This window comes from Mesoplodon bidens, assembly GCF_964165515.1.
Source record: "Mesoplodon bidens genome assembly, chromosome: 11".
Taxonomy (NCBI): Eukaryota; Metazoa; Chordata; class Mammalia; order Artiodactyla; family Ziphiidae; genus Mesoplodon; species Mesoplodon bidens.
In genome coordinates, this window is record NC_138167.1 from 46983190 (window position 1) to 46995316 (window position 12127).

Consider the following 12127-nt stretch of genomic DNA (forward strand, 5'->3'; position numbering starts at 1 on the left):
TGTCTTGGCCCTCCAGTGAAGTCCCTTTTCTCTGTCTTGGACAGTCCATACTGTTCTACCTGGCTAGGTAAGGCCAAGTCTCTGAGCTATGGTGACTTTGATTTGGGCTTGAATCCTTCTGTTATCCTGGACCCAGCTAGTTTCTCCAGGTTGCGATGGCCCTGATAGCAATGTTGATGTGTAAGCATAAGGTGACATCTAAATATTTACTCAAGTAGTGTGGGTAATGTCTTGACATGTGGGCCACTCTGACCCCCAGGTCTTCCTCTGCCTTACCTGGGCCCTTCTTTGACATGTGCTTCCTAAGAGGCGGGCGCTTGGCTCCAGGACTGTGAAAGTTGCCAAAGGGAATGGAATTACCTCTGACAAGGGGTGGTAAACGTTAGAACATTTACCCTCCCTAGAAGATGTGATACCCACAAACATAGGCAGGGTCAGCTCCCTCTAGAAGGAGGTTGCAAGAGAAGGGCGCGCCCAGCAGGAGTGCCCGCTGCTCTGATGAAGGCGACTGTGCTTATACCACTCTCCCTCTCCCCACCATCCTCTCTTTGTCTTCCTCCACCTCCTGGGGGTGGCAGGACCTGCGGGAGGAATGCATCAAGCTGAAGAAGAGGGTATTTGAGCTGGAACGGCAGAACCAGATGCTGAGCGCCCTGTTTCAGCAGCAACTTCAGCTCACAGCAGGCTCCCTCCCTCAGGTGGGCACAAGAGATTCTCCTTCCTTCCTCACATCTCGGCTTCCTGCCTCCCCCCAGCCCTGTCAATATCATCACCCTCTCTCCTCCCAGACACCTACAGAAGTAGGCTGTCAGCCATTGCCCTCCATCCTGGGGGCTGTGGCCATCCAGGGCAGGCCAACCTAGCCTGATAGATCTAAGCCTTAGATGAGGGGGAAACTTCCTGAGTTCCCTTAAGCTTGGCTCTCCCCCACCTCCCAGGTGCTCCCCGCCCAGCCGGATGGTATCCCTTCTTGTTGACAGAGGAGATCCTTGCTACTTCCGCCTTCAGATGGGTGGAGGCTGAAAAATGCAATTACTTCGAGCTCCCAAGGGGCCCCTTTGGCCACTGCGTTGCCTTCTTGGCCAGGGGCAGGGGTGGGGCCGTGTGTAAGGCACCCAGTGCTTGGTGTCACAGAGAGGTCAGGAAGGTCACTTCACCTGGATGACTCTGTGCATGCCTAGCTGCATGGGCTCACCCACTGACCCAAGCATGGCTGCAGACGCTGTCCCTGCTTCTAGCCCTGAAACCTGCCTTACCCAGGAGAAGCAGGAGGCTACTGGGAATGAGTCCTGGGCTCAGTTAAGATGTCACTTGGGGTCCACTGTGTCAGGAAGCCCCAAGGATGGGGTGAGACCTGGGTGGATCAGGAGCAGCTCCAGGTACCCGAGGTGAACGGTGGGTTCTGAGGTCAACCAGCACACCGCCAACCCACCCCGACCTTGACAAGAAGAGAAACACCTTGTGTGTATGTCTGAATTTGTGTGTCTGTGATGCAAACCAGGCAGCTCTTGGCCCCCAGATCCTGAGCAGGATGCCCTCAGCTCTCTGGGAAACCTGACCCCTGGCAGAGGAAGCGTCTCACCACCATGGCCTTTCTGCAGCCCCTGTCTCACCAGGCCGGTGCAGACCTGGGTGAATCAGCGGCAGTGACTCTGCAGCTCCCCCTGCCCTGGGTCCGTCCCTGCTGTAGGGTTGACCCAGGAATCCCCAGAGGCCTGACCCATACCAGCCAAGCTTACCCTGTTGTCCACACCCTTCTCAGTGACTGATGATAACAGAGGTGTAGATCATCCTGAAATCGTTTGTTTTTTACTTATATGAATTCTGGGATTTGAATTGGGAATTTTTAAATGAACTTTGGGGTTTGGGACCATAGATTTATCTTCTCCAGAAGTAACATGACATAATGGAAAGAGCACGAACCTTGGCCTCAGATAAACTTGGGTTGGGTCCCTAACTTATCTAATTCTTAGCTGTGCGACCTTGGGTAAATTATTTAACCACACAAACCACAGGTTTTTTCCCTTATAAATGGGGATAAAAATACCTGTATTTCAGGTTGTTGTGAGGATTAAATGAGATAATATCTAGTGCTTGGCCCGTAGTAGATAGTCAATGACTGGTGGCTATTTGTCATTATTAATGTTATTTCCAAGTTGTGCTTTGCTAGGATGGAAGCTCCATTGAGCAAATGCTAATTAAGCTCTTACTGTGAGCAGTGCCTTTGCCAACAGGCATGGAATTGGACGGAGCTGTGGCCTGTGCAGAGCGAACGTAACCGCTGAGAGCTGGGGCTGCTGGACACTAAGGCAGGGCTACAGAGTGTGACACTGCTGACCAAGAACCCAAGGGGCAGAGAGGCCATCAGAGATGGGGTGGGGAGGATTCCTTGAAGGAGGTGACGTCAGACCTGGGCCCTGATGGATGGGAGATTTTAAAAGACTGCAGTTAGGGGTCTGGGAGAAGGGGTTCCCTGTGGAAGCAACAGAGCAGGGAATCCTAGGGAGCCGAGAGTTGTTTAGCTGGACTTGAGCAAAGGATGTGTAAAGAGTGAGTGACAGAGAGCCGGGGATGGCGTCAGGGAAGAACCAGCAGGCCCAGCCGGAATGCCGGCAGAGGGGTTCAGACTTGTCTCTGGAGGCAGTGGGCAGGCAGAGGAGGCTATGAGCACAGAGACGCTTTAGACAAAGAAGGAAAAAGATGCTTTAGGCTGCCTTGTGCACAGGAGATTGAAAAGCCACCCAGCCAGGTCAGAGAGACTGAAATACTGAGCAGTGTCCAGGCCAGAGGTGTGAGGATCGTGGGCCTCGGGAGCGGCTGCAGCTGGCCAGGCTGGAGGGGAGGCAGAGACACCACAGAGACAGGATTTAACAGCCGTGGAGAATGAGACGGGGACAGTAAAAGCTGACTTGTATCTAGTCGAGATGCCTAGCAGAAGGGGAATGAGAGAGAAGTGATCCATGATTAAGTACTACTTTTGTGGGAATTTCCTGGCGGTCCAGTGGTTAGGACTCCGCCCTTCCACTGCAGGGGGCGTAGGTTTGATCCCTGGTTGGGGAACTAAGATCCCACATGCTGTGTGGTGCAGCCGAAACAATACTACTTTTGTAATCCTCAGAGCAGAGACTTCACATGAGGCCATTCAGGGGAGACAGAAGTGATAACTCCCACCATCTCTTTTCCAGGACCCGGTAACAAATGCCTCTTCCGTTAGTCTCAGCCAACCCTGTGGATGCTGGGTCACGGGTAGTCAGAACAAGAAGGGGCCTCGAGGCTCACCCTCTCTGTAATCAGGGAGGAGGCCCCTCAGAAAAGCAGAGGGTCCTGGAGGCTCGCTGGACACCTGGGTTAGGCCTGCCACTGCCTGCTGGCCCAGGAGCACTCCTCTTTCTCCAGATCTCCCTACCCTGTCCCACCTCCCGGCCACCTGGGCTTGCACTTCTTCAATCTACCTGTGCTGTGGTCTCCCGAGGCTCCTCTGACCAAGTGGTGAGAGCCACACCTTGGGCCGGGAGACGTCACCCAAGGAGCAGACTTGGAAGAATGTTTCCCTGCCCCTGGATGGGAAGCCATAGCCTCCTGTGGGAGTAGGGACCTGGGACGGACAGCACCTGTGCTAACCTCGCCTCTCCCCTGCAGATCCCACTCGCCCCACTCCAGCTGCCTTCAGAGCCACCAGCCTCCCCCTCCCTGAGCTCCGCTGAGGGACCGGCCACCTCGCTGCCTCTGGGGCGCTGTGCTGGGCAGAGAGAGGTAGGAGCGCTGGGCACTGTGGTCTGTGGCTCCGCTGGCTCCGGGCTCGTCAGCCGGTGCTCCACGGCTGTTTCCTAATGAGTCCCAGGGGAAGGGCTGCTGCTTCCGGGCACAGAGATTCTTGTCCAGGCTGTGTGTGAGCCCTCAGCTGTCAGCCTCGTACCAAGAAAAACAGATCCCCACCCCCAGCCACTGGTCTCACGAGCAAAGGCGTTATAGTACAGCAGTCAGACTCACAGTTAATACTTACTGAGCTCTTAAGTCTGAGCCAGGCACTGTGCTGGACACCTGGATCTCATTTATCTTTTTTTTTTTTTGGTAATTTTTGGCATAAATTTATAATCATACACATATTTATTTATCCCAGTCCAGAACTATTATTCGTTCATTCTTTTGCATATCTGGTTTCATTCATCTTGTTTTGTGAGATTAATCATAATCACCATCCTATTTTACAGGTGATACAATGAAGCTTAGAGATTAAATAACTTGCTGAAAGTCATATAACTAGTTAAGCAGTGGACCTGGGTCTTGAACCCCTGCAATCTGGCTCCAGAGCCCATGTAGTTAACCACTGTACCAGATTAGACGGGGCCTAAGAAGGGGCCTGGGAGAAGCAGGAAAGGGTTTGCAATGGAGTCATTCCCAGTCTGCTGCTCCACGGGGATCGGCTCAGCAGGACAGCTGCCTGACCTGAGGAGGCCCGGGCTTGCCTGCAGCAACTGACTTAGGACTTGGCCACATCACATCCCTTTCTTGAGTCTGTGTTCTTTCTGGAGCCTGAGAAATGGACAGGCCTCCCTCCCCTGGGGCAAACATAGATACGAGGGTTGTAGGTGGTCAGCCCTGCTGACCCGCAAATACTGGTAGCGAGTGGTGCTGAGATAACCAGAAAGGGAGATGGGTGCCCACCCAACCCCAGGTGTGCCAGGAAGGACAGTTGGGGTAACCCGGACTCAGAGACTCTTGAGGAAGCTTTCCAGCGTATCCCAGAAGCTATCAGTCCCTTTTTGGGGACACAGACCAGGCCAGCTCTGCTCCTGGCATACCCAGTGATGCCAGCTCGGGTGCCCAGCCTGCACACGGTCTCCTCCTCACGCCATTTCTCCCCCAAGGTGTGTTGGGAGCAGCAGCTGCGGCCAGGAGGCCCAGGACCCCCGGCCGCCCCACCCCCAGCGCTGGAGGCCCTATCCCCGTTCCTTCGAAAGAAAGCCCAGATCCTGGAGGTGCTGAGAGCCCTGGAAGAGACTGACCCCTTGCTTCTGTGCTCACCTGCCACCCCCTGGCCGCCTCCAGGCGAGGGTTCCGGCTCACCAGAGCCCATCAATGGCGAGCTATGTGGCCCACCTCAGCCTGAACCCCCTCCCTGGGCCCCCTACCTGCTACTAGGTCCTGGTAGCCTGGGAGGCCTGCTGCACTGGGAGCGCCTCTTAGGGGGCCCAGGGGAGGAAGAGAGTGCTGGGCGGCCCTGGGGCCCTAGTAGGGGCTCCCCACAGGCCCAGGGCACCGGTTCCGGGCCACCCTGCGTCCCAGGCAGCAGCTCCTCCTCCTCTTCTGATGAGGCAGGTGACCCCAACGAGGCACCCAGCCCTGACACCCTGCTTGGGGCCCTGGCCCGCAAACAGTTGAACCTGGGCCAGCTCCTTGAGGACACGGAGTCTTACCTACAGGCCTTCTTGGCCGGGGCTGCTTGCCCACTCGGCGGGGACCAGCCAGGTCCCAGGCAGCCATCCTCCCCAGACCAGGGGCCCCCGCAGCTGTCCAAGTCCAAAGGCCTCCCCAAATCAGCTTGGGGAGGGGGTACCCCGGAGGCCCACAGGCCGGGCTTTGGTGCTACCTCAGAGGGCCAGGGGCCCCTCCCCTTCCTCAGTGTGTTCATGGGTGCAGGGGACGCCCCCCTGGGCTCACGGTCTGGCCACCCCCACTCCTCATCTCAGGTGAAAAGCAAGCTCCAAATTGGCTCCCCTTCTCCCGGGGAAGCCCAAGGACCCCTTCTGCCCTCTCCAGCCAGAGGTCCCAAGTTTCTAAAGCTGCCTCCAGCCTCAGAGAAGGTACCCAGCCCAGGGGCCCCCCAGCTCAGCCCCCAGCTCCCCCGGAACTCCCGAATCCCCTGTCGGAACAGTGGCTCAGATGGCAGCCCTTCCCCGCTGCCGGCCCGCAGGGGTCTGGGCGGAGGAGAGCTGTCCCCAGAGGGGGTGCAGGGTCTGCCCACCAGCCCGTCACCCTGCCCCACAACCCCAGATTCTGCACAGCTCAGACCTCCCCAGGCAGCTTTGTCCACTACGCTTTCCCCGGGACCAGTGGTGTCTCCTTGCTACGAGAACATTCTGGACCTTTCCCGGAGCACCTTTAGGGGGCCTTCCCCAGAGCCACCTCCATCCCCACTGCAGGTGCCCACCTACCCACAACTAACTCTGGAGGTGCCACGGGCCCCTGAGGTCCTCAGAAGCCCTGGAGTCCCCTCCAGCCCTTGCCACCCAGAATCCTGCCCCTATGAGAGTGCCCAGGAGAAGAGTTTGGACAAGGCAGGCTCGGAGTCTCCCCACCCTGGCCGCAGGACCCCCGGCAGCTCGTCCAAGAAACCTGGCCAGGGGCCGGGCCGGCGACCTGGGGATCCTGGCTACACACCTCTGCGGGACAGACTAGCAGCCCTGGGAAAACTGAAGACTGGCCCCGAGGGGCCCCAGGGCCCAGAAAAGAATGGGGTGCCAGCTAGGCCTGGCCCTGAGAAGGCCCGGGGAGGAGGGAAGTCAGGGGAGAGCACTGGAGACACAGCGCCCTCTGCCTCCAGGCCCCCTGAGCAGCCAGAAGCCAAGGGAGCCCTGCGGGGGGCCATGGCCTTAGGCACAAGCAGCCTGAAGCAACAGGAATCTGGGCTCCTGGGGGACCCTGGGTCCCGAGTCTACTCTTCCCACTCCATGGGGGCCCGGGTGGACCTGGAGCCTGTCTCACCAAGGAGCTGCCTCACCAAAGTGGAGCTGGCCAAGAGCCGGCTGGCAGGGGCCCTGTGCCCCCAGGTACCCCGCACCCCTGTCAAAGTGCCAACCTCAACCCCCAGCCTCGGCAAGCCCAATAAGAGTCCCCATGGCAGCCCGACAAAGCTGCCTTCTAAGTCGCCCACCAAGGTGGTGCCCCGACCTGTGGCCCCACCAGCCACCAAGGAGCCCCCCAAGCCTGACAAGGGGAAGGGCCCACCCTGGGCAGACTGCGGCGGCACTACGGCCCAGCCCACACCCCCAGCATCTGGCCCTGCCGACCCAGGCCCAGGCCCTGAGGGGCGGGCCCCACACTCGGCCATTGAGGAGAAGGTGATGAAGGGCATCGAGGAGAACATGCTGCGGCTCCAGGGCCAGGAGCGGGCCCCCGGCACCGAGGCCAAGCACCGCAACGCTAGCAGCATCGCCAGCTGGTTCGGCCTTAAGAAGAGCAAGCTGCCAGCGCTGAACCGCCGCACAGAGGCCGCCAAGGGCAAGGAAGGGGCTGGCGGGGGCTCCCCGCTCCGGAAGGAGGTCAAGATGGAAGCCCGGAAGCTGGAGGCCGAGAGCCTCAACATCTCCAAGCTGATGGCCAAGGCGGAAGACCTGCGCCGGGCACTGGAGGAGGAGAAGGCCTACCTGAGCAGCAGGGCCCGGCCACGGCCCGGGGGACCAGCGCCAGGGCCCAGTGCAGGCCTGGGGCAGGTGCAGGGCCAGCTGGCCGGCATGTACCAGGGTGCAGACACCTTCATGCAGCAGCTGCTTAACAGGTGAGAACCTGGGACCAGCTGGCAGGGGCTTGGTGGCTGGGGGCCCTTTTCTCTACACGGGCATCCCTGGGGTTGGGACTGCCTTTCCCAGGAACTGGGGCTTCCTAGAGGTCAAAGGGTGTAGGAGGTCAAATGAAATGGCACCAAAGCATCTTGAGGGTTAGTGGCCTGGCCCAGAGGAGAGACTGGGGCCTCGAACAAGGAGCCAGGGGTTTGTGCCCCAGCTCCCCTCCTCTCTGGCTGGCTGACATTCAACTCGCTGAGACCCAGTTTCTCATTTGAGAAGAGTTAACAGTCCACATTTTCTTGGATTGTCTTGAGTCAGGTGAGGCAGCCTGTCTGAGGTGCAGCATGCAGTAGTTAAGGGAGTGCTAGTACCTAACTGGGCTGATGCAGGTCTTCTCCCTCCGGGGTTTTCTATCCTGTAGAAAAAGGAGGGCTCCCGTCCTATCTTGCCCTTTGGCACCTGCCACAGACTCAGCAAAGGGAACTGTGGTTTAGAGAAGGGGCTACCCCATCTTGGGGTTGCTGTTTCTGGTCCAGGTAAGGCAGAATGTCCTCAGGAATCGGGCTCCAGGTAGGGTGTGGTTTGGACAGCAAGTGCACTCAAAGTCAGCTGGGGTAGGCAGGGTGTGTCGCATGTGGACCAGGATGTGACCGTGTCCGGTCTCTACCGGCAGACATTATCGGAGAGGTCTCTAGGCTTGACCCTGGGTAGCTTTGGGGGAGTTCTCCCATACTCCCTGCCCCTGCTGATCCTCTGGAGTTTTCCCTGGGGTCTTGGCCTGTTCCTGGTGTCAGGAGAGGTTGATGTGGGAAGCCACCGTGATATGTCCTCTTCCCCAGGGTCAGGGGGCAAGTGGGTGCCTCACTAGGCCCAGCACCATTGGAGGGAGGGAGGCCAGAATGTATGAGTGGGCCCGGGCCTCCCTCATGGCAATCTGCACTGCCGCCCCCAGGGTGGATGGCAAGGAGCTGCCCCCCAAGAGCTGGCGGGAGCCCAAACCTGAGTATGGCGATTTCCAGCCAGTGTCCTCTGACCCCAAGAACCCCTGGCCGGCCTGTGGGCCCCGAAATGGCCTGGTGGGCCCTCTTCAGGGCTGCGGGAAACCTCCTGGGAAGGTAAGTTCCTGGGGCGGGGGCTGGGTGGAGGGCCTGGCTCTGTGGCCCTGCCAGGTCTCTTACCGCCTGGAGGGCTCCCCTTCCCTGGGGCCTGGAAGCTGCTGGATGCCTTTCTGGTCTCCGAGGAGAATGGGGAGGGGAGAGGGCCTCCTGAGGGCTGGCAGGTTGCCAGGACTCTCAGACCCATACTCCAAGGGTCCTGATGGAGGGGATTAGGGTGGAGGAGGAATGGGCTCTGAGGTCTCCTGTACCCTGTACAGCCAAGCAGCGAGCCGGGGAGGCGGGAAGAGATGCCCTCAGAGGACAGTCTGGCTGAGCCAGTGCCCACCTCACATTTCACAGGTCAGCAGGGTCAAGGGCCAAGGCTGGGACCTGCCCCTTACCCCCTGCTCGCTTTACTCCTTCCTGTCACCACAGCAGGTGCCAGGCCCTATAGCAACTTGGTGCCAAGCATCAGTGGGCACTGGGGCTGCACAGGAATAAATCCCTCCCTGCCTTATAGGGTACCTGCCCTGCCCTCTTCCCCAGGACTAGGGGAGGTGGGGCAGGGCAGGCAGGGATGACTGAGCCGGTGGGGCCAGGAGGGTCCCTGACCAAGGGTGGAACCTGGGCAGGGGCAGAAAGCCATAAGAAGGCAGAGGGGCTGAGCCGCCTGTAGCTTCACATCCCTGACTTCCCCTCCCCTCCCCAGCCTGTGGCTCTTTGACTCGAACTCTGGACAGTGGCATTGGGACCTTCCCGCCCCCAGACCATGGCAACAGTGGGACCCCCAGTAAGAATCTTCCCAAGACCAAGCCACCACGGCTGGAGCCCCCGGCCGGGGTGCCCCCAGCTCGGCCCCCACCCCTCACCAAAGTCCCCCGCCGTGCCCACACACTGGAGCGTGAGGTGCCTGGCATAGAGGAGCTGCTGGTGAGCGGGCGGCACCCCAGCATGCCGGCCTTCCCCGCCCTGCTCACAGCTGCTCCGGGCCACCGGGGCCATCAGACCTGTCCCCACGGTGAGTGCCTGGGCAGGGGGGTGGGCCTCTCTGGGAGCTCCACCCACCACCCACCTTCCCCTTGTCCCCGGATAGATCCTTGTGAAGACCCAGGCCCTCCTGCTCCTGTCCAGCTGGCCAAGAACTGGACCTTCCCCAACGCGAGGGCAGCCAGCGGCTCCTCTGACCCTTTCCTATGCCCGCCCCGACAACTGGAGGGGCTGCCCAGGACCCCCATGGTGAGCATGGCCGAAGGGGAAAAGGGAACAGCACTGGAGGGCAGGAGGGAATGACATGGGGTGAGGTACAGCCCTGTCCGGGAGGAGGACTGAGTGGGCAGCCCCCCACCCCCCATCCCCCGCCTTCTCACACCCCTCTTGGGGAAAGGGCTTCTCTCCCTTCCGGAACCTTGGTGGGACTGTAGGACTGTGCTCAGTCGCGCCTCCAGCGTGCTTCCTCTGCAGCGCGCTTCCTCTGCAGCGCCCCCGTCAGGTGGGCAGAGCCTCTCAGGCGGGGAGGGGTGAGAGGAGCTTCCTCCCGAGCCTTCCCTCCTTCCCCAGGCCCTGCCCGTGGACGTGGACGGAAAGCGGAGCCTGGAGCCCAGCCGCCCAGCTCCTGCGCCCCAGGGCCCAGCGTTTGGGGGTAGCCGCACCCCCAGCACATCGGACGTGGGCGAGGAAGGGAGAGTGGCCAGTGGGGGTCCCCCGGGGCTGGAGACCTCAGAGTCTCTCAGTGACTCACTCTATGACTCGCTGTCCTCCTGCGGGAGTCAGGGCTGAGCGGTTGCAGCGGCCACGCCCCGCTCTGGCCTCGGAGACCATGGACTGGGCCGGCTCGCCTCACGCCCCGCCCCCTCGGGGCCCGTGGGGCCCCTCCCTGAAGGGACCAAGGAGATAGATGGACAAGAAGGTGAAGGGGGTCCCCGGCACACCCCACTGCCCACCGCTGCTGTGGAGGAGATGACCGCTCTCAGCTCAGGGAGAGACCCCACCCTTGGTCCCTTCTCTCACCCAGAGTAAGGCTCTTCCTCTGCGGGACTGGGGGTTCAAGGCCGCTGTGTCCCGGCCCCCAGCTCCCACTTCAGGCTGAGCCATCTTGTGGTGCTGGGCTTCCTGCCCACCAGCCGTGCCATCTCCACCCACCCTGGCAGCTCCCCTGCCTCGGAAGCCCCGTGCTGGTGGAGTTCAGGGGCGAGGGGTCAAGTTGCCTTCTCTCTGTCTGCCCTGGCCCTCCCCGCTGTCTGGATGGTGCTGCCCTCTCCTGCCCCATGTCTTTGGGGCCCATTTGTCTGTCTTTTTTGGGGTTTTTTTTGTTTGTTTGTTTTTATATTAAAGCACCTGGCCCACTCTCCACCCACCCGCGCCCCCTCCCCCCATCCCCGCACTGCGGTTAATTTATCTGTTGTTAAAAACGCGGCTGCTCTGCTTCCAGCCTCTGCTTCTGCCGTATCCCTAATAAAACGTGGAGGCCCCTCCCTGCCCCTGACTCAGCTCATTCTGTGGGAGGACTCAGGGATGGACAGGCAGGTGGAGACTGCGTGGGCACCGGGGTGCAGGACTCCAGGCTCCCTTGTGAGGCAGCTCCCTCCACCAGGGCCACTGGCTGGAGTCACCCTAGAAGGTAACTAGAAGGTAAGGGTTGGGGAAGTGGGGTCTGTTTAGACCTGGAATGGTGCCTGGGGATGGGGAAATTCTCCTGGCCCAGAGCTTGGGCAGGGCAGAAGGCTGGGCTGCCCCTCAGAGAGAAGAAGATGGGGAGGGCGGCTATGGGCGTGTGCTCAAACCCTGGACATACCAGCTCAGGTGGGACGTGCAGACTCTGAGCTTCAGGGGCCCAGGGGTAGACAGAGTTAAGTGTCCACAGCCTCCCATTGTCGTGAAGTGAGGCGCAACTGGGCCTCCAACTTGCTGCCTTCTAGTCTCTCCACGGACTTTGGGCTTTCCTCAGAGCTTCTTGCCCCTGTTTCTACCTCAGATTTCAGCCAGAAGTTCCCCTGGCTCTCAAATTCTCACTTTAGGATGGGGAGGCCAGGAATGAGGCTGTGTGGAAGGGTCTCCGTGTGACGTGAGAAGGCCATGGGGTGGGTCGTTGTCACCCTCCAGTCCTTGGATTTCCTGTTGGGTGTGGAGTTGGACAGTGACCTGAAGGTGACCCAGGTGGGCCCCAGCCCATCTCACATTGGCCAGTCAAATTGGGCCTAGGAAGGCCTCCTTCCGGCCCAGGTTGCAAGATGTGGGGTGACTCGTCCAGAGCACCCCCCCTGCCATTGTCTGCACTCGCTGCCTCCCCATGACATACCGTCTGGAGGCCACCTGGGCATCATGCATGCTGAACACCCCTGGCCTTGTGGCTGGGACTCTGGACAGTTCATCATGGAGGTAGGGGCCCCTGTACTGAATACATGATCTTTGTTGACATCACAGGCTTGCCAAGCTGAGGTCAGGGGTGCTTGGACAGGGAGTAGTGCTGGGCCTGTTCACAACTCGGTTATACCACTGGATGCTGTCCTGTGCTCTGCCCAGCCCAAG

The 12127-nt window shown here is 59.9% G+C and overlaps 1 protein-coding gene across 9 annotated transcripts in view; it reads left to right on the forward strand.

Annotated features, from left to right (window-relative positions):
- The window catches only part of NCKAP5L (NCK associated protein 5 like), a 48349-nt gene extending 37271 nt beyond the window's left edge, over positions 1-11078 (forward strand). For 6 of the 9 annotated variants that reach the window (XM_081248022.1, XM_081248018.1, XM_081248017.1 and 3 more), the window contains exons 6-13: positions 579-698; positions 3640-3753; positions 4869-7498; positions 8458-8620; positions 8881-8962; positions 9312-9620; positions 9696-9838; positions 10160-11078. In XM_081248022.1, the coding sequence (XP_081104148.1) occupies positions 579-698; positions 3640-3753; positions 4869-7498; positions 8458-8620; positions 8881-8962; positions 9312-9620; positions 9696-9838; positions 10160-10378 (3780 nt within the window). In that variant the 3' untranslated portion in view covers positions 10379-11078. Of the gene's footprint in view, positions 1-578; positions 699-3639; positions 3754-4868; positions 7499-8457; positions 8621-8880; positions 8963-9311; positions 9839-10159 lie in introns of those variants that run through there. The other 3 variants (XM_081248015.1, XM_081248019.1, XM_081248023.1) reach the window with 3 other exon arrangements.
- Positions 11079-12127: the final 1049 nt, after the last annotated feature.